The 24359-nt window shown below is 48.2% G+C and overlaps 1 protein-coding gene across 1 annotated transcript; it reads right to left on the bottom strand.

Moving 5' to 3' along the window:
* Window positions 1–5637: 5637 nt before the first annotated feature.
* LOC142574129 (uncharacterized) lies at window positions 5638–23783 on the bottom strand. The gene is made up of 2 exons (XM_075683283.1): window positions 23491–23783; window positions 5638–6492 (listed from the first exon to the last, which is right to left on the bottom strand). The coding sequence occupies exons 1-2, from the start codon at window positions 23654–23656 to the stop codon at window positions 6191–6193; spliced, it is 468 nt and encodes a 155-aa protein (XP_075539398.1). The 5' UTR covers window positions 23657–23783; the 3' UTR covers window positions 5638–6190.
* Between the last annotated feature and the right edge of the window lie 576 nt (window positions 23784–24359).

The following is a 24359-nucleotide window of genomic DNA, read 5'->3' as shown; positions in this document are numbered from 1 at the left end:
ACATTTTCCTAGCGTACGTCTGTGCATTATTTGGTACAGGTTTCACACGGGGCTCTTTTAGCCGCTATCCAGTCCGTTACAAATCGAATTTCTCGGTCGTGATGGCTCCTCTGCGCAAGCTACGAGAGTGAGCCAGTCGCATCGATAATTTCGATCCGGATCGGGCTTGATCGCGATCGAGAGTGGTCGTGTGACACCGGCTTTACACACGGCTCCCACATAGGGAACACTTTAAGTTCAATGCTACTGAGTGAAGAGCAAGTGCATATATATGCCAGTGGTGGTATGTGGGCAAGTCTTTCTGGTGAAGCCAATACTTGTGCATTCAAAACATTTCAATTACCAGTGTAGTGCATCAATGTGTCTACTTCGACAAAATAGAGCACCAGTGCAGATATCTGAACATACCTGTCCAGGGCAGCAAGTGTGTCTAGATTGAAACCACTACCAGCATGTGCGGCAGTTCTATTTCCAGCAGCGGGACTGCACAATAATCAGTAGGGTGCTCTCAAGCTGTTTATCTATGAAGCTCTGCCTGGACTGTGTGCCAAATATTTTTGGACGTGAAAGTGGGGGTGAATTGGTAAACATCAGTGGAACTGTGCCTGGACTTTGTGGCAAATGTTTTTGGATGTGAAAGTGTGAGTGAACTGGCAAAGAATTTGCTCTGGGCTACATGTGTTAAACGTTTTTCTCATTCAGAGTGCTTTTTTTTACTTTAGGAGACTGGAGATGTGCGCAAAGTGTGACATGTCAGTGTGCTAATTAATGTATTTGCTGGTTTGCAAATTAATCGTTGCAACTTTATTTTTGCTAGAGAGGTACAACTTTGCCTCTTGTAAAGGGCTTTTTAGATAAAACACTTACTATTTATTATGACCATTGCTTCCTTTGTTACACAAGTGCAGCTTCCAGTGCATTCCAGTTTATTTCCATGTTTATGTAAGTTTCTAATATGAGGCTTGCATATTCATTTCTCACGTTCTGGAGTGGCAAGATGCAGCATTACTGTCTCATCGTTCGCTGTACTACAGTAGTGTTCACTTGTTACACTGAATCCCCCGTTTAAGTATTCTGTACTAATTTCACTTTATTGCTTTTTTGTTGTATGGTTATTTTTTTCTCGCCATTACCTTCTTTGATATATCCTAAAGGCAATATTTCCAATTTTGCATTGTTGCCATTTTTTTTTATTTCTGTCACAGGATTGTTTTATGATGCTATGCGGTGGTATTTCTTTTTGTGCTCTTTTCAAGCTTCTAGATGATCGGTAACATTGCTTGGAGGCAGTTACCATCCAATTCATACTCTTGCATTTTTTAGTCTACTTCTTCCATTCGCTCCGATGTCACTTCTGCATAACTCTAGTCCATCTAATAGCACGCGCACTTTACTATGATAAATTAGACACTTTAGTACACTCCAGGTTTTTCTGTTCATTTTTGTATGTGTACTTGGAATTTTGTTTATGTGCTAGTGAATGTTCACTTTCGAGTTCATTACGAATCCTTTCTGCGACTTTTGTCATTGTTGATGTACTTTTATTTCTATTTGCATTTCTCACACAGTTTGTTCGAACCTTGCATAAGCATTACATTTTAATAAAGTGTTCTTGCTTTGTCACAATGTTCTCATTTCATGCCTTCTTGGCATGAAGGGCTTGGTCTGGCCACCTGCCAAGACGTGGCCATTTGTTCTTTGCAGGATGTCATTCCCATTGTGGTTGTAAGCATCGTAGCTTACTAAAGGCGGCATTAAGGATTTATTATTCCTAACAGGCTCATTTTCGTGCGACTTGGTAGACGATGCGCCGGCCATGCGGGGAACAGTGCTTGGCACTGCGCCATGGCTCTTACAGTCAACACCGACGCTTCTACTCATCTGGGGCGCGATTGGAGATCGTTGTTCGAAACGCCCGATCAGTTTCACCTCACGCGATTGGCCTAGGCCGTGCCAACGGGTGCGGCTGACGACGTCTGCGCGGCATAGGCCAGTCGCGTGAGGCGAAACTAAACGCGTGTTTTGAACAACGATGTCTCATCGCGCCCGTCACCCGCGAAAATTAGCTTCAGATGATCGTAAACCTTTCAAGACCGCTTCTAGACCAGCTTTTTGATAACGTCCTAAAAACGTTTAGAAATTGGTTACGAATAGTTTTGGCAAAGGGATTACTTGTCTTTCCCAATCCTATTTCTAGACCAGCTTTTCGAATACGTCTTGCAGACCTGTTCTAGATCGTCTCAAGAAAGTAATTAAGCCGGACATTAGCAGAGATATCCGACGTTTTCCCGCCAAAGTTCTCTCATTCGTGTCTTCTTTAACCCGTTTTTATCGTCTTGGATAAACGCTACGAAAACGTTACGTATCTCTTTTGTGCTACCTGGGACGTCACATCGCGTGTCAAATGGCAAGATGCGATGCCAATGATGATGATGATGATGATTTAACGGCAATTCCTTTTAAACGGAACGGTGAAAAACAGTCACCTAGACTGCTTGAATAAATCAGGTGTGGCATAGATGTTTCCAGCTGCACCATTATTTATACATGCCCACAATCTTTTCTTCCTCAAGACTTTCCTATCTACCTCGCTCAGTTAAACAGTTAAAAATCGGCTTCAAATTGATGCGTCTTTCTGTTTTTCACGCCATCAGGGGCTATCGCGAATAGTGCGCTTAGGCGTCGAGGAACACGCAATCCCGCGTTCTGACGCCTTCCTGCGTTGGGGAATCTGAATGAGCGATGCGACCTGAAAATACGCCAATCAAAGCCAGTGAACGGGCAAGCCTATTAAACAAGTTGTACTGAAAGTTTCTTCACTCCATTACGAAATTTTATTTCTTGTGCAACCATATCGAAAAAATTGATATCTCCCATAGTTAATAACATATATGAACATATCGGGATTATATCAGTTTCCTCGGGCGATGGACCCCTGGCAGCCTAGCTCCGGGCACCAACAGCAATACCCGTTGGACAAATAAAGTTTATTCATATCCTCCTATCCTGTGTCGGGATCCCATAAACAAACCCTGTTATACGGGTCACGTCACATGGTATACCAACATCACGTGTATGATAATATGAAGAAGCCACGCCTTCATGCCCCAATAACGAGAACCAACCTTCTGAAGACCGCCGAGATAACCCCCGGCCCCTATTTACCGCGCGGTCTGATTAAAGGGCCCCTGAAACGGTTCGGACAAATTTTGTAGACGCGTAGTGTACAGCTAAAGTTAATCATTCGCACCACAATTAGTGTGAAAAGTCTCATATTAAGACAGCTACGGATCATTACAGGTTACCCTCGTTTAGTCATGCATTTTCTCCTCACCTCGTTAGCCGAGTGATCGGGGCTAAGCTCTGCCTTCACTGGCTCTGCGTCACGATGGCACGTCGTGTCGTCGATTTCCGGTTCTCTGGGAGCGAGCGCGCGAAGCCTCTCCAAACTCTCCGTCAGCTGCTTGGCATGCAGTCGACCCCAAGCGAGAGCTATCGAAGCAGCGTGCGTTGCGGATATTCTGTCGCAGCGCCGAACGTGTCTGCATTCCGGTAACCAGGCTAGCTGGGCATTTTGACGGAACGGCGGAGGCATAAACTCAAGCTGATGAAGGAAATTTAACGTAGACGTAGGTGAGCTGCCTGATCGGTCTCCACGGTCCAGCCACCCGTTGGTCCAGAGCTTCACCAGCCAAACAAAGAGCTAATATTGCTCTAACCAAGTGTAAAATATTTTAAACATTTACAATAACAACGTGTTAACAATTACACTCCTGCGAAAAATTTACACCAGCAGCAAAGAATACATTTTGTTACTGCTACTGTGTGTGGTTGAGCTCGGTGCCACAAGGTGGCTGCACCATGCAGACCATTCACATTTGTGCTTCTGCTCATCCCGTGAAACGACACTGTCAAACGGCCAGGCCCTGTTTCCTTGCGCTTGCGTTTACCCTAATACCGGGCGCGCAAAGCGCTATTGCGTTGGTAATCCGGTGTAAAGTGACGGCTGCAAACGCGCAAATCCTGGCGCCGATCGGATAGTGGCAATCCGATACGCTGCAGCCAGTCCGCTCGTCTGCTGCCTTGCATAGGGACACGATGTCGCAGCTTGACATATTTCCTTTCGCTACGTTTGCAGTCCACAACGCAACAAAGTCGAATCATAGTGCTCGCGAAAAGACTGAGACCGACTCTGACCGCGGAGCTCTCGTCAAACTGGAGGACCTTGTAACACAAGCAAACGACGCTTCCTGTGTGCCGGAAGTGCTTAATGTAGTGAGAAATTGTTCTTGTGCATTCTATTTCGTTTACTTTCTTTTTATAGAAACAATTTAACTAACATTCCCACTATTACGAACATCATTTGTTCGCCATAAAGGTGGAAAAACGATAGATGACGTGCCCTGGGCAGCCAATCGGATAGCTCGCCCACATGACGTCAATTGGGTGATTTACGTCGTATGAGTAGGGGCGGCTAAAAATTCCGCCGAGCAGCGTGCTGTGATCGGCAGCGATGTAGATTTCTGAAACCTTATAATAAATTACACGCTTTACGCGGAGCACTTAGATGCATCAATTAATGATCAGAAGGACCTGCTCTAACGACTTGGTACGTTTGTAGAAAATCGTTTCACGGTCCCTTTAATGGTATCGAAAATATATAAAAGAATAGGTTGCACTCAATTTACTGGCATATAACGTGCTTCCGGATCCTGCAGCCGCTTACGGATCATGCAACGAGTGAAAGCATGGTTTTTAAGACCTGTACCTCTTTATCCAGAGGACGCCACCACAAGGACCCAGGAAAGGGACTTCTAGAAGAGTTGACTGTTGGGCTAGTTGGTCGTCCATATTTGAAGTAGGAGCTTAGCGCTCCATTCGCGCTAAGTTACTATTTCAAATAGGAAAGGGACGAGCGGATGAGAAATACCGGCGTGGTTGGCGTGAAGGTGGCAGGCAGGGTGCTTCCATGTCTGACAATGATTTGGTTTTGGTATATTCTTATTGGGGAAGCATGCGATAAAGTTAGACGAGAAACGCTTTTGTTACAAAAACAAGAATGCAACACTGAATACTTTCATTACAACTGCTATTGTGAAACTCGTTCCAATGCTTGCCTTTAAAATGTAGCGAGGTATTAAATCTCAAGCGTTGATATAGTGCAAAAGATCGAGCATATCCACACATATTGCCTAGTTATATCATTTCGACATCGATGACATGCAGTGTTAGCTGGGACGAATGCTAGTCTGCCATACTATAGTAATAGGAGAACCTCCAGTGGGGCTGCTGTCGATGGATGTAAATATTGCCTCTGGCGGTCTCAAGTTAGGTTGGGTTATGTTCTGGCATTGCAAAGCTTGAATCTCGGTTACACAAGTCGGTCTGGATGGCAAGCATGCTGCTCGAAGTGTTTTCAAGCAGAGCCACTTGCGTATTCAGTGCACGCAATCATAGCACGACTGATATAAGCAGAACGTTGGTTGATACCAATCTGTAGGAGGTTGAGCTTGTTTCGAATGCGTGGGGTTGGCTAGTTGCTCATAATGTTGACTGAGGTACCACAAGCGCAAAATGATGTTGCCACAGGTGGGAAGTCTGATGAAAGATTCTGAGGATACAACAGCAGGGGAGGGTTTATTATTCGTAAACGTGTCAAGTTAGATACAGAAAGAACAGAACAAGGAATGGGGCACAAGCGGTGTGCGATTTTTGTAGCGTTCAATACATATACAAAGCCCAGTTTATAAGTTCATCGGCACAGTGTTACTCTCGTTTTCTTTTTATTTTTAGAAGTTAGCATCTCACGTGAAGTCATCTGTTTAACCCTCATTTCTGATAATATTTGAGAAAGCCTATATTTGAATTTCTGTTTTATTGTAGCAGATATAAACGAGGCTGATGAATTTGTTTCCCGTATAGAAATGATAAAACTCTGCTTGTGTTGCACATAAACATTTTTTTTTCATATAGCCATTTGTTACTCTTAACACACGAACATAAATGGCGCGCTTTAAATTTAACTAAAGCACGGGTATACGGACGCATAATTTATGTCAATGTGAGGCTAAGGCTGACCGACTCCGTCAGTGGCAATAACCACTACATGCGAGTAATGTGGCAGGTCCCGTTGTGGATTACATGTTCCGAATTGAGGCCGCTTTTTTTTTTTTCAAACACGTTTTCTTGCCTATTCGTCAAGGAAACTGAGATCGAGGCGAGCGACTAGTTCGTCCCAGTCGACACCGTCTTCGTTCTCGAGGCAAGCAGAAAACCGGGCACCCTCCGCTGGGGACCCATTGGCTTGACTGCGAGCAGCTGGCGTGCTGTCTTGGATCTGGTCTTTTCGGCCGCTTCTTCCTTCCCTAGGAAGCTTCGAGTAGAAACCCAAGTTGGAAACAGGTTCGCCATCTTCGGTGTCACTCTGCTCTGGCGGTGCAGACAACGCATAGCGATACAGGCTTCTGTCCCAAACTGTAGCAGCGCCATTACCTGCAGAAAATTGGGAATAGTACAGAGACACAACTAAGGCGGGGGCTCTTCTCACAAAGTACATGTGCCCCATACAGAGATGTTCATACAGAGAAGTTCACATAAGTTGCATTTTGGGTGATCGCGAGCACACGCACATCGCATTCGATCACTGAAGTTTGACAGTGCAGGTACCGAGTGCTTAAAGTGCGTATGCCCATCACCTGGAACCTTCTACGCACATGAAATGACGGTTGTACCTCAAAAAGGAAGGTTAAGCGCTGAATCAAAGCGGAAAAAAAATGAAACGAAATGCTCGAAGGAATTAATGCTAGGTGGCGAGTCACTCCACCCGCAGCCATCGTTCTCTGACATTTCCTCGGCGACCGCCCACATGCTTTGTCTTTTCCCTGCTTTCTCTCATATCAGTGCTCGGAGCGCAGGTGATGTTCATGCCATGAGAACTACTCGCTGATCTTCTTTATTGCATTCTCTTGCTCACTAAAGACACTTTGCAATATGTAGGTTCCTGCCTCACACCTCCTCGGCAATCAAGATAAAAAAAAAAGAAACATAAATTGAAAGGTGGGATCGAACTTCGGTCCGTCAGCATAAGGGGCCGGCGTTCTAACCATGGACTAGGCCAAAATTTTCTTTTCTTTGAACAAGAAATACAGTAAGACAATACTGAGTTCTGTCTTTTTATATACGTACCAGACACTTATGAACCACCTGAGATGGTCGCTTTCTTTGTATTATTTGGTTCATCTGAATGATGTTTAGTCTATTTGGTAACCTGTACTATTAACCTAAAATCGCGTTTTCTGTCTGTTACCTTTTTCGTCTTACTACATCCATGAGTAACCAGATATTAGGAATGGTAAAACAAAACGTCACGTTAACAATAAAAGAGGTCATAAAAAACTTTTCTGTGGTGCATTGATGTACGTCCCAAAAATACACCCCCCTTGCCAACAATTTACAGTTACACAATCAATAGTACGTTCCTGGTTTCCCACAGATAAAACAAAGTGACTCCCAAAGAAAAGAAAAAATCAGCACCTTCTAGAGAGCTTCCGAGAGACAGTGAATCTCCCGCATAAAGCTCGCACAAAGAAATATTTATTCCTTGGTGTCGCATGCATTCTTTTCACAAGCGTTAAAGAGACATGAAATTAAAACACTAGAATCGTTTAGGCTAATAAGTATTCTATTCAGAACTTGATTTCGTTATTTTCTTGGAAATAGGCTCATGATTAGAAAAAAAAATGATAGTCGACCTTTCAATTTTTAATATCGAGTTGAAACCCCAGCGGCGTCAATTTGACACCACAGACCTTAATAATTTTTTTTCGCGTCATGCCACTGTGGGGCTCACTGGAATTTTTTTAGCCTTGTTAACTGAGTTTTCTTGGCTCCTTTAAAATACAATGCGATAGATGATCACAAATAAAAAAATGGCAACTTAGCTCAGCTATGCCCGGATATACGTAGCGTAAAGGTATGGTTAGGCTTGGTCAATCTCTTGCCTTGCTTGCTAACCTTAGCTTATCCGGCTATGACCTTGTTTGGCCTTGTAATCAGATCGAGCACCGACGAGTGTTGCGATCGTCTGTGACACTCTCGTGATGCTGCCGCTGTTGTTGGGAGGCCATAGCACGGCGTTGAGCTTCTTGGCGACGTCTTTTCGTTAGGCGTTCTTCGCGTTGCTCCGGCGTCTCGACCGCATGTCTTGCCTTGGCACGCTCGCTCTTTCGACGCTTGACGGCCAATTGCCAAGCGACAGCCTCGGGGTCTGAAGAATTTCGGTTTTCCAGTCTTTTACGCCGAAGGGCAGCGGCTCGACTCTCCTTAACCGCCATGTCGAGCGCGCTGCATCAACCGTCTCTCCCGCGCATTTATACGCATGCTGCACCGTCTTCGCGCATGCGCCGTGCCGCGCGGCGCCGCAATCGTAAATGTAGCAGCGGGCGCACACGGCACCGGTCTGCGGGGACTGCGACGTCAGACCTCTGGAAGGCGCCGCAGTCGGCGGTGGCGAGGGCGACACAGCTCAACGCCACCTAAACTAGGTGGCGTTGCGCAGCTGCGTCTCTCGTGACGTCACGCGGCTCTCGCGCATGCGCAGTATGGCAGACGCAGGAGCACGCGAAGCTCGGCTCCAACCCGCGTAGTGTAGCTTTACGCTACAAAAGTCAACTAGGCTCTAGCAGACGCTGTCAAAATCCCTGACGTCACGGCTGGGTGGTGCGCGAAATACTAGGCATTGTCGCCACCCTTCTTTCGTTTATTTGTCTTTCGATGTTTATCAAATATCTCCGTAATGGAAGAGTAGTTTTTCTAGTACTGCAGAACGACAATTTAATAAAGGACGGCACCAATATATCTTTTTCTCGCTTTAGTGTCCTTTTAAGCCCGCCTTGTGTGCCTACACATGCAAGTGACACTCGAACCACAACGACAGCAATGAGCACAGTCCGCGATTGCCGAAATCTGATATGCGAGTGAAGTGCGTCGGCGTTTATGTATGATTTGTTGAAGGTTCCAGGGCAATTGCCTCGAGCGGTCAGTGGCATGGTAATTTGACAATGACAATGACAATGACGTTATTTGCATCAGTACATGACGCGAGGGGCATGCAGGAAAAGCTGCCACATAGACAGCTTGAAAGCTTTGTGTGCATTCGCGGGCTACTTTCAGGCTCTAAAAAGACTTTTATATAGCACGTATTGAAAAACATAAAGCTGTATCAGGAGTTTTTGATAATGCTCTACAGTTTTCTCATTGACACTTATCATCCAACTATAATATTTGGCAACTTGATTGAACAAATAAAACTAATTGCTCAATTAGGCCTAATGCAAACGATAGTCTGAGTATCTCGAAGCGATGGCGAACAACAATATCCTCGCATGGTTCTGTCCAGCTATGAGGCATTCGTATATATTTAAATCCTCGTGCATAATAGTCTGGATACCCTGTGTATAATTTCCCTGCGCCCATGTCCTTCTTTTCCCCTTTTCTTTTTTAAATCCTAGTGCGCCTTCTCTTGGGTCTTCACCTGAAGTCAATGCGTCTGCTTTCGAGCGCTCCGCGATAACGCTCCTCGTCATAAAGAACTAGTTTTTGTTTGATACTGCAAAGGTCTCCGGAGTACACGCCTGGTTTCTAAACGAGAAGAAAGGGGGCTAACCGGAAGCCCCGAGTTTTATTAATCATATCATAAGAAGCCAACACACACGGACACCAAGGACAACATAGGAGAAATTACTTGTGCTTAACAAATGAAATAAAGAAACGATGAATCAATGGAAATGAAAGTGGATGAATAAACAACTTGCTGAGGGTGGGGAACGATCTCACGTCTTTCGTATTACGCGTGCGACACTCTAACAATTGAGATACCGCGGCGCCGTTTGCCCATCCACTTGCTTGGGTATTTGTTTCCTAGTAAAACCCCAGGAGTGGTAGCCAGCACAACCACTCACAATCCTTGGCGGCGGATGTGGGACATTCTTTCAGCCGCAAGCGTTACGAGGACGGGATCTTTTTGGGTGATGGCATCTGGTCAATAAACCCACACATGCTACCTGAAGGCATCAATGGTGCCGGATTCGAGACACTCCTTATAAAATAGAAGAAAAGGGGTTAACCGAGGGACCCGATTTTTAGTAATAATATTGTAAGAAGCCAACAAACACTGACACCAAGGAAAACATAGGGGAAATTACTTGTACGTAATAGATGAAATAAAGAAATAAGTTAATGGAAATGAAAGTGGATGAAAAAACAACTTGTTGCAGGTGGGGAACGACCCCCGTCTTTCGCATTACGCGTGCTTTGCTTTACCAGGTGTCACGTTCTCGTGACGCCTGCGGCAGAAAGGATCTTCCACATCCGCCGCCAAGGTTTGTGAGTGGTGGCGCTGGCTAACACTCCCAGGGTTCTACTAATAAACATAAATACCCAAGAAAGTGGATGGGGAAACGACGCCGCGGTAGCTCGATTGGTAGCGAGCATGGCACGCGTAATGCGAAAGACGGGGGATCGTTCCCTACTTGCGGCAAGTTGTTTTTTCATCTAGTTTCATTTCCATTAATACATCATTTCTTTATTTCATTTATTTAGCCAATGTAATTTCCCCTATGTTATCCTTGGTGCCACTGTTTGTTGGCTTCTATTGATACGCCCTGTTTCTAGCATTTAAAAGGTATCCGTTAGTCAAGCCTCTTCTGAAGCTCCTTTTGTTAAGTTTCATCGTGATAACCCAACGCTCATGGCGCATTTACGCCATAGCCGTTGTCGCGCTGGCTGTCCTACTATTGACGGCGCATGCGCGGCCGGCGCTTGAGGCCTGCACAGCCGCGGAGTGCGTTTGGCTCAAAAACCATTGAAGCCAAGTGGACCTACCGTCACGCTCCGCTCAGTTAGCTCTACCAGAGCCAGGGGAGCGCTCTCGCTTGCAACTCCTGGTATGACCACTTTGCACACACACAAGCGTTCCCTCTAGACAGCTGTATGCATACCACACCCACACTTTGGTGCATGCACTGCAGACTGTGCGGAACCTGGAGTAAATGTCGAGCTATATTTATGTAATCCTTTCTGTGCGCGCTGAAAAATGCCGATGGTGTACCTTCGGTCTCGTCTCGCCAACATCTGTACTCCTTAGACAATAAGAAGATCGCATGCACCTTCACCGATGTTCATTCGGGCCGCGTCGTCTGCTCAGCGACTGCTGAATTCACGGTATCGACGCGCGTGCGCAAACGTCCTAACATGTCACCTATCTTTGGAATGGATCATGTACCAAGCAAAAACAAAACTCTATACTCCTGCCATTAGACAGTTGAGCCTGGAACTATATCTTGCCGCGCAAGGATAATTGCCTATCTACGCCTCGTACTTGCAGCAGCGCTGCAAACGACTTGTGAGATAGAGAGTAGGTGCGATGCTTGCATGGCCACTATCACACTCCCATCGTACACGCTCCTCATCGCGCAGGCGTTCCAAGACGCCTTCAACGCAACGCTTAACATTGCTATCGTTTTAAATGCTTCGCGTTCGGGTGAAACTGACATTTTTTTTATTTATGCATAGAAATGTTGCCTCTTTCGGTTTTATTCTTAGGCGTTGGCTGATTGCTCACTCGGTTCTATTTCACCTATACAATCCTCATGGATGTTCTCATCTTTCCACTATCACTGCCAGCTTGAACGATTCATCGATGCGTATGATCTTTTCTCCGTAGTTCTAATGAAGAACGTTTGCTTGCTTTCTTTGAACTTTGTGACATTTACCGGGAAAGTGATTGGAAAATTTAATTCGCAAAACACCATAACAGTGACTTCTTGCAATCGTGTCCATTGACAACTACATTAGGTATAATACGATATGCCTGACGCCCTCCAAAGGGGTGAACTTCAAATCTTCAAGCCCTTCAAGCACTACATGCAGTACAGTCGAGCTCATGCTCAACAATCTTCTGTAACGAAACACCACTGCTTGTGGCTTGAGCAGTGTGACAAATTTATCTGTCACATGCACTCATAAAACAATGAAAATCTCCGACCAAAACAAGTCGACTATTGATGCATACATACTGCCACAAGGTTCGAAAAAAATTACAATGGCGTTTCACTTCGTGAACGCGGGTGAGGCGCAAGCGTATTGGTGCTACAGCGCACACGACCCTATCGGTGCTCGCTGCGCCTTTACGCCCACACTGTCTGCACCACACATCGTATTCAAGACGGGGCTCTCGAGGCCGCGCTACGCGCTGCAACCACCGGAGTAGAACGACCCGTCGTAAATATTCGCTTACTATTTAAATTACCTAGCATGGTGTCAGTGCGCAGAGGTAAACAATAGATGAATAGATAAACTTTGTTAAAATAATAATCAGAAGAATCGCTAATGGTCGGGGCTCCTAGTCGACGACTTCGCTCGCTCTTGCCATCTTGTCAGCTCCCTGTATCAGGTCGAGCAGGTCGTCGAGGGCCGAGTTGGACAGCAGTGCCTCCCATTGCTCCCTCGTGGTGCTCGTGTCGGGGTGTTCTATGTTGTGTAGTGTGCACTCCCACGTAATGTGGTATAGGGTTGATGTGGCCCCGCACCACGGCCATTTGTCTCTGTAGGCTGTGGGGTGTGCGATGTAATATGTGTAGGTTCGTGTAAGTGCCTGTCTGGAGCCTACGTCAGGCAGCGGCACCTCTGTCTTTAGATTTCGATGGGGTGGTGGATATCACAAGCGACTCCCTCTGTGTTAGTTCACGATGGTTGAATACTCGAGGTCGACAGGGTCCAGATCTTCTGCAGCCGGCATGATGAGTGCTCGGTTATGCACGAATCCTCGAGCTGTCTGTCAGTCTGCAGGTCGCCCGTGATGCTAGTGTGGCCCGGTATCCAGATGATCGTTTGGTTGGTGATGCCCTCAGGGTCCTTCTTGAGTATTTGGGCTAGGCCTTGTGCAGCTGGTCTTCCCATTCTTCCCTGTAGGAAGTTGCGCCAGGCTTGCTGGGAATCCGTGAGGATCTTCAGTGGTTTGTTTGCGTGCTGGCCTTCGATGGGGCGGGTCGATACAGCGGAGGTAACGTGGTCTCGATGGTCGCATACCACTGCTACTGCGCCCTTGTTGTTTGTCCCATAAATGGCGACGTCCATGTACAATCGTTCATGTCCATATGCAACCTGAATTCTTTGTCCATGTACTGGGTCTTTGCACTCCTTTTGCAGGAGTGTATGTTAGGGTACATGTTGCCTGGTATCGGGACAACGTAATACCTGTCCTGGACGCGACAAGGTATCGAGCAGGTTTCTTGGGTTCGTGTTGTTACAGCTTGGAAACCCAAGGTTTGTAGTACCTGCCTGCCTGTGCGAGTCCGCGCAAGTCTCTGTTGTTGCGAGACATAAAGGGCTTCTGTCAGTTCGCTAAGGGTGTTGTGTAACCCTAGCGCCAATAATTTTCGGGTCTGTGAAGAGTGTGAGGTGACACTGTTCAATTCGTGTTTCTAGCTGGAGACCCTTCCCGTCCTGCCTCGGGAACCCCCACAGCGTGTTCTAAGCGTTGAAGTCGCCTATCATTACTAAGGGGCTGTCTTTAGCGAGGTGGAGGGTGCCCGTAAACAGTTTGCCTATGCTTGCCCGCCTTTGGTTGGGGGGGGGGCGAAGTAAATGTTGAGGACGAAGGTGCCCTGTTTCTGGTTGCCTTTGTATACTATTTTGAGGAGTACGTGTAGTACGTCCACGTCGTCTATGGGTTCGTGTTGTATGGTTGTGATGTTTGTTTACTAGTGTGGCTACCTTCCACTTGTAGTCTTGACTTGTGTGGTATTCTTCGTAGCCATGTAGTGTTAGTCGGGTACCGGGCTCTTGTAGGGCTGTGACCTCCGGTGCCTTTGAGGAATGATCTATCAATAGTGTCAGCAGCCCTTTCTTCCTTCGGTACCCACGGCAGTCCCATTGTGAAATTTCTAAGTTTTCTTTGACTTGCCTGTATGGTCTAAGCATTGTTCAATGTTGTGGTCGGTGATGATATGATCTGGTTCGGTCCTACCACAGATGTGTCCTTGCAAAGGCTCTGGCGTAGTGTCTTTCGTAGTTTTATGGAGTGAAGCTGGTTCTTAAGCTTCCTGTCTACAGTGGCCTCCATGTGTTTTATTGCTGCCTCTGTGCATTGTATTGCAGTCCGTGTTATTTGTTCGATGTGGGCGCGTGTAGCGTTCATGAAGATTTGCACCTGGGTGCAGATGGCATAGGTATGGGTTTGCAGGTTAATGACGGCCTAGTGTGGAGCCATCTCTTGTGGTATTTGTGTGAGCTGTATAACTTGTTGTTTGAGTTGTCTGTTTTCTTGTGTGAGTATTTGTATCTGTGCGCGCATGCTCGAAAGTTCCTGTTCAAATTTCATAGATGCTGGCGCCTGTGGTTTTATATTCGAGGGGGAGGCTACTGCTGACCAGCTTACCTCGTGTTCCTTGGTAATAGTCCTCTTGATTGAGACTCCCTTGGTCTTTCGTTGGTGCTGCTGGGGCCACTTGTCTTTGAATGCCGCGGTGGGTGGTGCTGCCTGCTAGAGCGCCGTCTGGGCGACCGAAAGTGACGCCGGGGGCAAAAGCAGGAGCGAGGTCTGGACCTCGGGTTGGAACCGGACCGGGATCCGTAGATGCTCGAAGACTCCGAGTAGTCGAAGGAAGTCGGAATCTTCCCACTCCGAGTTGAACCACCGCGGGTGAAGGTCAGCCTCCTTGGTCGACTGAGTGGTCGGGTGGGGCTGTCGTTGGGTTTTGAGTGTGGTGGTGGAGGCAGGCTTCCATTTGGGCGGAATGCGCTCGAGCTTGCTGTTGCATTGTTTTGTGGCGATGAGATGGGCCCCTCCGCACAGGGTGCACTTCGGAAGACAAGTGTGTCCGGCGTCTGGATTAAAGTGGTTGCAAATGTTGCACGCACGAACCGTTGGGTTGGGGTAGACGTGTGACCGGTGTCCGGTGGTTCTACAGATGAAGAACTGCCTTGTCGGCTGGTAGTCTCGGCAAGGCATCTCCCCTCCGTGGAAGCACACAAATCTAGGCACCTGGGATCCCTAGAAGTAGAGTAGGGCTGTTTGGGATTGTCCGACCATACGGGCCCGCACGATGCGGACTCCATGTGTGGGGACCCGAAGATTCGCCATAAGCTCTTCTTCGTCGGTGCCTGCGTCTATGCCGTGTACGACACCTTTAAGCAGGCCCTCGGGTGTTGATAGGTACACCTTCACAGGGTGTGACCTTCCGTGAAAGGTGAGGCTCATAATTTTCATGAAGGTGGCCGCCGTGGCCTGGTGAGGGGTGCTCACGATGATGATGTTCGAGTCGCGTCGCAGGCTGACAATGAAGTTGTCCCCCTTGCAGGTCGGCGCGCCTCTGGTGGCTTGGACGCTCGCCTTGGCCACTCAGTGAGCGGGAGTGGAGGCCCGCGTCGACGAGGCTTGCTCCTTGCAGCCACGTCTTCAGAAATAGGTGTTCCGGCTCCGCGCTTCTCGCAGGTAGCTCGCGACGTGATTTTCGCGTCGGCGGCTAGCGCGTGGGTTAGAGCTAGCCCTAACGGCATGGTTTTCGATGCCGGGGTTCGCCCGACTGGGTCTTGCTTACCAGTGGATAGTTGTTTTTGCAGGTGGCGTTTCCGATGAAGGGAAACGACCGTTTCCCACTGGGATTCTTGATTGTGGAGCTGCACTGAGAGGACGGGAGACGGCCCGGGCAAGGCCTCGTCAGGCATGGGTCTCGGGTGACTCTCGGATACAATTTCCATGGTTTTGGTGTCGGTGGGTTGATGGGCACTCGTGCCTGGGTCTACCGCGATCGTAGCGTTCCGGGCTGGGTCACCCCCAAAGCTCACCGTCAACACGGTGGCTGCTTGCGGGTCTCTGAGATCCCACGCGCCAGCGTTCGGCTTTTGGGCTAACCCTACCATCGGCGTGGCCGAATAGGGCCCTCGTTGATCTTAAAAACTGCGGCTCACCGATATTCGATTCCGCTGAGTCCCCTTGATGTCTACAAAGACATGCCGTTGATCCCCGTGGTGCCAGGAGATCTTGGGCGCTTGGAAACTTCGAAATCACGGAGCCGATCGACGCACGTCTGCACGCCTTGAGCTTCTTCTTCTTGCTCCAGAGGTAAACACCAAGTGCCTGCACTCCGTGAGCGGGGACACTCGCTGTCAAAACTCTGGCGTGAGGAATCGCGGCAGCATTGCCTCCTATTTTATCAACGCCAATACATTAGGTTGCTCCCCAATGGAAGCCGTTGGTGAGTCTTATTAACGCGACAGAGTTAACGGCGCCTCGTCGTAAAAACTCCGACGTCGGCGTTGGACGTCGCTTGGTGAAAAATGATTCCGAACCACAACCCCGCAGTCCCTCCGTGTGGTGCAGATGCGTTACTGAACTAATTTAATACGTCAGAAAAATCGTAAAGTACGACCTAAGAACAAGCTACGGACATGAGGGCGTCGGAGTTTAATTTGAATATACTAGCAAAAGTCTGTTACGCTGAAAATAAAACAGAAGCCCTTGTTCCGAGCGACGCGGCCTGCACGGTTCCTTGCACCAAGACCATCGCGCTCGCCTACACGCATCCACAAGAAAGTTGCGCTTGCCGGGATGCGTGACAAGCAGTCAAGGATGTTCGAAATCTATCGCGTTCCACTCTTAAAGGTGAAGCTTAAGAGTTCCCCAAATTTCTCAGTGAGTTGCCGCAATTCGACGCTGTAGTACACCAGTACACCCTAAGTGCTTGCGTCAAGCATGCGTTCGAGCGGGCGCCGCTGCCGTTCCGGTGGAGAAGCAGTAGACGCTCCATCTCTGCGTCTGTCAGTCTTCCTCCGACTTCCGTCATGGGGCGCTATCCAGACAACACTCTTAGGCACTCTCAGGCCCCGCACACGCTCAAGTTCCAGCGATCGCCACAGAGGGCGAAAAATCTACCGCGGCGCGTTCCAGCATGAAGCGTGCAAGTGAAGCGAGCGTAATTCGGTCGCATACTTTTATTTGTATTTCTTTTCTCCTACGTGCGCTCAACACGGCTAAATATTCGATGGAGCGTGTTTTATTAGAATGTGAAGATGTCTGCCCAGCGGTCGATTTAGGCTCCACTGGCGTCCTTGAAGCCCTCGGGTTCAGCAAAAGCAAGGGGAAGGTAAACATGTCCGCAATAGAGATTACGCCTAGGGACAAACGCCTACAACATGCGCTAATAAACCTCCTCCGTAGTGCCTAGGCACAGTGTCATATTCAAGGAACAAAAGTCCCCAGATTTTCTCTCTCGCGCTCGCTCTTACTCGGGCCTGCGGCCAAACGGCTGGCGATCCCTCGAATGAACGTCTCGTGACGAGCCCAGCCAGCCACTATCGTAGCGGCCATATTGCTCACTATGTAATAATGATGTTATTAGTTTTGGTTTTACTAGCGCTATCTCTCGATCGAATTCTATAGTTCACAACGCCACCGCTATTCTTATTTCCACCGCATTGTAGAAGGTACAGTTTTCCTTCTCTAAGCTTATATAGGTCTTCTGTGATACTGTCCCCCACGACCGTAAAACAGGCGCAAACGGTATATCCGTCGGGAGAGAGTAGGAAATGACGATAGCAGAGGGTGGTGAACGGTCGGTTCTACCGCATCTGGCTGGCTTGAAAAATATAGAGGGCGCGCTGGCGGCAGCACTAGCGAGCAAAGTGACGTACGTGCTGTCTATCGCTTCAACGCAAACTCAGCTGTGAGAACACAGCGCAGACAAAGCTACGAGGCGTCGGTGCACCTAGACTGTGCGTCCATAGCTGAGTGCTTTCAAGCTAAAGCGCGCGCGGCGCAAGTACAACGACCCCGCGCCATCCGTTACTCCGGTGCCATGGTACCATGCGCGTGACGGAACACGGCACGCTTCCTGCCCTTGCGCACGCGAGATTGAGCCGCCATCGCCGGCTCACCGTCGCATGCTTTCACTCGCACACACAGCGCACGGCGCGCGAGAACGGCGTTACCACGAGACGAACATACTACGCATCCGTGGCAAAGGGCGCCAGTAGCAACGGCGAGGGGAGGTCCACCCAGCGCGCATCGGCCTACGTTCCTCCTCCACGACGCTTCGCCTGGTTTCTCCATCTCCACTTCGCTCAACGTTACCTGCACATTCCTCTAGCTAGCGGTACATTGCCGCGCGCTGAGCGCGCTCCTTCGTACTATCCCCGGCGCGCAATTTTTAAGCATGAAATGCTTTTAGCTCCTGTTGTCAGTGATCTTGAAGTGACCTTGAGCAAAAAGCCAGAGCGTTTATCCTGGCACTTACAGAAGAACGTCCGGGCAAGTTGCGAGAACAAAAATAGATTATCTGTGCGACCAGTCAAGCCCGCATTACATACGCTAGTTACATCCCAAACAAGTTACCAATATTGCTTCCGAGTTCTTCCTCATGTTTGTTCACAATATTGGTCAAGCTGTAACTTCTGGTACGCCGGAGCTTTATTTATCATTTCCAATAGCGGCGTTCAAAAGGCAGACACAGGGCATTGCGCTGAAGCTTCATTTGTCATTTAGAATAGCACGTTCAAAAGGTAGATAGAGGGCACCACACTTTTTTATTGTTTCAGGTTCAGTTTATTGTTTATTCAAGATACATAGTTAGGCGAGGGTCCCAGAGTCAAACTGCTGCAGTGGGACCCTCGGTTAACAAGATTGGAACAAAATGATTTATTACAGCAATGCAATGTTATGCAAACAACAAGTAAATAAAAAGTAAACGGAGTAGTGGAAAGTTATACATTCGATTTCGATCTAATGAGGGACACACGTAAACTAAGAAAAATCGCATATTATCTATGTAAACTATGTAAACCTATTTAACAAATGAAGTACACACTTTATATACAAAGTAAATTAATCAGAACACTTAGTTCTACAAAATGAAGTATTTAGGTTCATATTTGAATGTATGCAAAGATGTTGAGGATTTATGGGCATGGGGTAAGTCATTTCACAATTTAATCGCCGAGAAAGAGGATGTCATTTTGCCATATTTCGTGTTGCATTTAGGTAATAGAAAGTTGCTATAGTGGGCAAACCTAGTGCTGTTCGTATTTGTGAGCAACATAGAGTCTATTAATTCACACGCGAGCTGTTAAGTAATTTAAATCGAGTGATAAGTATATGCAATTTAAACAAGCCAGATAAAGGAGGAATGAAGTTAGCCTGAAGGAGCGGAGAAGCATTAGAGTAAACATAACTGTTGGTAATAATGCGAACGACCTGGTTCTGAATGTCCTGTATGGACGAAAGGTAACAGTTGTATGCATTTCCCCACGAAGTAATGCCATATGTGATGTGACTATTTATGGAGGCATAGTATACAGAAAGTGAGGCGTGAACAGAAACAAAATAGACGAGATTTAATAATAATAAGATAATAAGAGCTCCTATACGAGAAACAGCTTTTTGATAAACATAAGCTATACGATTATTAGACTTCAAGTTATGGTTTAATTTTATGCGAAGGTTAGACAATCAACCACTGGGATAAAATGATGGTGTATGAATACTGTGAAAAATCATGAACCAACTTTTAAGTGAGTTCAAAATTAGGTTGTTTAAATAACACCATTGTATAGCTTTGGTCAATTCTATGTTTAGCTTAGTGATTAACGTTGTTACCTAATTAAGTGACACGGAAATGGTGGTATCATCAGCCTAAACACAACTTTGGGAAGATTAATGCAATCTGGTAAATAATTAGTGTAGATATAAAACAATAAAGGCCCAAATATTGAGCCATGCGGTACTACCTTAAAGTTTGAATAAACGCCACCTATGCAGACTGATTGTTCCCGATGAAATAGGTATTTTTTTAAACTTAAAGGTGGACCATTTATACGCAGTGATTCTAGCTTTACAAGTAAAACGAAATAATTGTCATCTTTCGGCGCTGAGTGGTCTTTCCAACGCCAGCGGTCCGCGAGTTTAGCGGCGCGTCCGCAGCGTCCGGCAGAATCCAAGCCGGCAGCGTCCGTCACGCCGTGAAAGGCCGTTTGACCAAGACGATATTTGAAATGAGGCTCTGTCTCTGACAGGAAACTGTTGTGTCCATATGGACCAGTGCACAATATGGCATGATGCGGTGTGATGTGATGGTTTGTGCCACTGCGAACATGCACTAAGCCCATTTTAAGAATGTGGCGCGGAGGAAGAATATTTAGGAGTTGAAACTCCCGTCAGCGCGGGCGCGCCCGGGTGGCGTTTTTACAAATGCTAGCAGGTACAGCGGACGTGGCGCTTTTGACGGTGCTCGACGTTTCTGCGCAGGCACGAGTAAGAGAGGGCGCGAGAGAGAAAATCTGGGGGCTTTTGCTCCTTGAATATATGACTCAGCCTAGTCATTACAGAGGAGGTATTTTAGCGCGCGTTCTATTCGTTTGTCCCCTACACATGCCGGAATTGCAGAGTGCGGTCGAGTTAGTTTATACGCTCCGCCGCTGGCTGCCCGCGCGGGGAGGCAGTGGGCGCGGACGCAGCTTGGTCATCGCTTTGTCTGAAGGAGCAATGTTCTCACTGGTGCTGTATAAGTCGCGGGATGCTTTTTTCGTCGCGACGATAGATCGGATTGTTTTACAAGCATTGCTCCAGGTGGGCACATGTAACCGGCAAACGGAGACCTCACGAGAGCACCTGCGGTTATATTAAAGCAGGCGGCGCAGGATCTCTGGGGCACCCAAGCGGTAGCGGGGGGATCAAAGCTAGAACCAGGCCGGCCCGTGGGTTGGGGCCGTGGAGGGCGAAGCGTGCTAGGGAGTGTTCACATAAAAAATTGGCTGTCCGCGATAGCGAACAGCCGACCTTACACTTCCCTGGCACGCGTAGGCCTCTGGGAGCCCCAACCCACGGGTCAGTCCGGATTCTAGCTTTGATGTCCCCGTTGCCGCTTTGGTGTCCTGGAGGCGCCGCCAATAATTCTAAATAATGACACGTTGTTTTCAATAGTCCAAACATGATTGAATAAATATGATTGCGTCGAGCGGCCAACTTGCGGTGCTAAGTTCAGCACTACCGTGCCCCGCGACTTCTGCCGGCACGCCTAGGGGCAAGTGCATACAACGCGCTCCAGGAAACTCCTCCGTAGTACCTAGGCAGAGTCGTATCTTGAAGGAGCAAAAGTCCCCACATTTCTTCTCTCGCACCCGCTCTTGCTCACGCATGCGCGCAAACGTCCGTCGTCTCCGCAAGTGCCACGCCCCGCTGTACCTACTAGCAATTGGAAATACGCGCTCGGGTGACCAGATAAAGCCACAAAAAGAGCATACGCCGACCGCAGCTCATGCAGTGGCGGCACCTTGCGGCGCGTCATGCAAGCCGGAGCGAAGTAAAAAGCAGACGCCGGGGTTGGCAGCTCGGGCGCGTTCTGTTCGGCAGCACCCGTGTCTCCCGCTCAAAGCAGACGACAAGCGGACGGCACGGGCGTTCGGGAAGCGAACGCCCGTGCCGTAACGTTGTGTCGCCGTAACGTTGTGTTTGTTCGCCGTAGAGTCAAACAGCAACAGTTCTTTTCGGTGTCTGTTAGGGTGCCGTAATACTAACAGCGCTGCTACGCGCAAATGCCCTTTTTCGGAATTTGCTAGCCTAAGATGGGATGCAGGTGTTTCGTTGAAAACTGCAAAAGCGGGTACAAATCTTGGAGGGAAAGGTGAGCAACTTCAAACGTATGCATTATCCTGAACGAGTGCAAGCATGAACTGCGGCGATGCCCGGGGGGCGACCATCAGCCCACATTGAAAGATTATATCTGCGAGAAGCACTTCACGAGCAAAATGATGGGACAGGTCAAATACTGAGTATTTATCTCGTCAGTGGCCCTCAGTAGAACTTGTGCCAGGAGCGCGGCCGATCACAAGCAACACACGCGACTGGTTGCCTGGGCACCTGAAACGGCTGTAATTTCTTTCTAGGCCGCCAGGCACAACCAGTACGATAGTTGCTCCGCGGGTTGTTACCTTTTCTGGTCGCCGCCAACAGCGAAGTTTCCACTCGTAAAGTTTCTTGCTCAGTGGATTGTGGCTAGTATAATCTCCAACCAATCGGCTTTGCCGGTAGTCATTTCTTGCTTACATTACTCTCGATTACGCGAGAGCCAGCTGTTTTATTGTTAGACAAAGCAGAGTACAAGGAAATATTATGTAGTATGAGGTCCCAAGGTCTAAGACTGTAATGCGACCGTAAAAGACTGTATGAGAGTGTACAGCGTATAAGTAAAAATATAAACAACAGTTGCGACAATTATTGTAAAAAAATTTAAAAGTAGCAAACATAGTATTGGTTTAGGCGAGTGGAAATACATATAATATCGGCGACAAATATGCAAGTACAGGGGATTTCTGTTAATACGTACAGCATGTAAAGATACGTAACAGACTTGAAAAATTTTTTTGTTCCACCTCCAGGAGCCTTGCTAGTTCACTTGCTTCACGGCCTTAAACACCATCGATTTGGAGAGCTTGCCAGTTGCGCGTGCGCATACATTGACGTACTTGTATCGCACGTGGAGCATTCACACGCGCAGCGCGCCACTCGGTATCGCTACACGTAAAGTCTCACACTATAAATCCACCAGAAGCATGTTGAAACATTCTTGAATAGTTCCAGAAACGTTTTTTACCAAGAGCAAGAATCCATCAAGCCTGCCTATACCGTTGCTGGCTCACAACCGCGTATTACGATGACGTGAACGTCAACACCATTCTGCCGGTCTGGCCGGGTGGCCCTCCCACTTTTCTCTACCGCATGCCCAAAACATCAGACGCTAAGATATGCTTCCTACACGGCTGTAGAAAAGAGCGCATCATTTGCTCTTCAATCGCTCTACTTCTGAAAACATCAAGATCATCTTCCAACATGAACTGGCACGTGCCATTTGCATGTATGTTTGAAATAAAATATTTTCAATTCGGTTTTCAAAAAGGCATGTAAAACAACAGTCGTCCGCTAAAAGGCGGCTGTTTAGGGAGCACAAGCATAGAAAGTTGAGGCAAGCGCAAGATCCCCAGCCATCTACAAGAACAGTGGCTGACACGAGCGGCGCCGGGCATTCTCGGGTACCACCAGTCGGAGGGCGGGGGGGGGGGGGGCATATTTTTACCCTGCTGCACGAAACGACTTCTCCAACACAAACAAGCCCACTACGAATAGATGAGGAGCACGTTTGTAAAAGTAGAGCAGCGAATCCCCTCCCCCTAGATGCAGCATAAGCACGCAATCCCTCTATTGCGTGAGCAAATCGAACTTGAGTATTTGGTGATGCCCTTTCGGTACCCTAGTGCCCATACATGGTCTGCAGCACGCACAATACGTTTCACGCAACCCACTGCGGCTGCGTCTCTAATACACCCTACCCGATGTTTTTCTAGGAGCCATTCCTAGCTCATATTTAGTGTGCCGTATCTAAACGGTGCTTCAGGAGCCTTCTTCGCAATGTGGAGGAGGTGAGTCCAGAGCATGGAGCTTACCTTTCGAGTCCCCGGTACAGTGACAGACGCCTCCTGGCCCACACGGCGGACTGGTCTCGCCGCGCTGCAGAAACGGCTCGACGACAGCGCTCGTGATCCTGGTCCAATTAGCCATTGGCCTGGCGCAGACGCGCGCGCGTTGTGCTTTAGCAGGTGGTCCTTCCATGCTGAACGCGCAGACCGTGTTTCCTTGGCCTCTCTCCTTCACTTGCTGAGGTCTTTTAACGGCTAAATCGACGCGGTGGCGTTCTGTGCGTGAGAAGTCGCTATCCTTCCAGAGGAAACGCCACTGGCGTTCCGCGGAGGAGTCCAGCGAAAGACTGTGCTGTTCCTTGCAGGAGAAGCGGTCAGCATCCAAGTCACAACGTGCGTTCCAAGGGACGCTTCCAGTGGCCCGGTCCCCGTCCGCCGCCGGTGCAGAAGTTCCGGTTACAGTATAGCCCCGCCTTTCGCTAGGTCGTCTGTTACCTCGGCAAGTTATGATGAAGGTTCCAGTGGTATATCCTCAGGCTCTTTACCTAAGCTTGCTGAAGTTTAGGCCTCGCATTCCAGTCCGCTTGTGGCCGCATCTCGGCTACCTGCCTTGGCGAGGTTCTCCTCCTCGGTCACGTTCATTATGTCCGCCGTTGTGTCCTCGCTCTCCGCTATCTTTTCACTTCGGGAAAAGAACGGGTGCCTTTGGAGTCAACGTTTCCGAAACGCCGGTAGCATGATCACTTAGGCATATTGCATTCGCAGCGGACATGCCTCGAACCATGGCAGCGTCGTCAAATCCTCGGCTGCTCGGCAAATCCTCCGCTGATCATCGCATCTCGGCTGCTTAGGGTCACTGTCCACACACGTGTTTAATCTGGTCGGCATCTGACGCC

This window comes from Dermacentor variabilis, chromosome 3, assembly GCF_050947875.1.
Source record: "Dermacentor variabilis isolate Ectoservices chromosome 3, ASM5094787v1, whole genome shotgun sequence".
Taxonomy (NCBI): Eukaryota; Metazoa; Arthropoda; class Arachnida; order Ixodida; family Ixodidae; genus Dermacentor; species Dermacentor variabilis.
This window is presented reverse-complemented; position numbering and strand designations above follow the sequence as displayed.

Excerpts from the sequence above, each read along its gene's own strand:
- LOC142574129 (XM_075683283.1), bottom strand. The coding sequence starts at position 23,656 with ATGGAAGGACCACCTGCTAAAGCACAACGCGCGCGCGTCTGCGCCAGG. Across the intron at positions 6,493-23,490 it reads CTGTACCGGGGACTCGAAAG|GTAATGGCGCTGCTACAGTT; the intron begins GTAAGCTCCATG and ends AATTTTCTGCAG.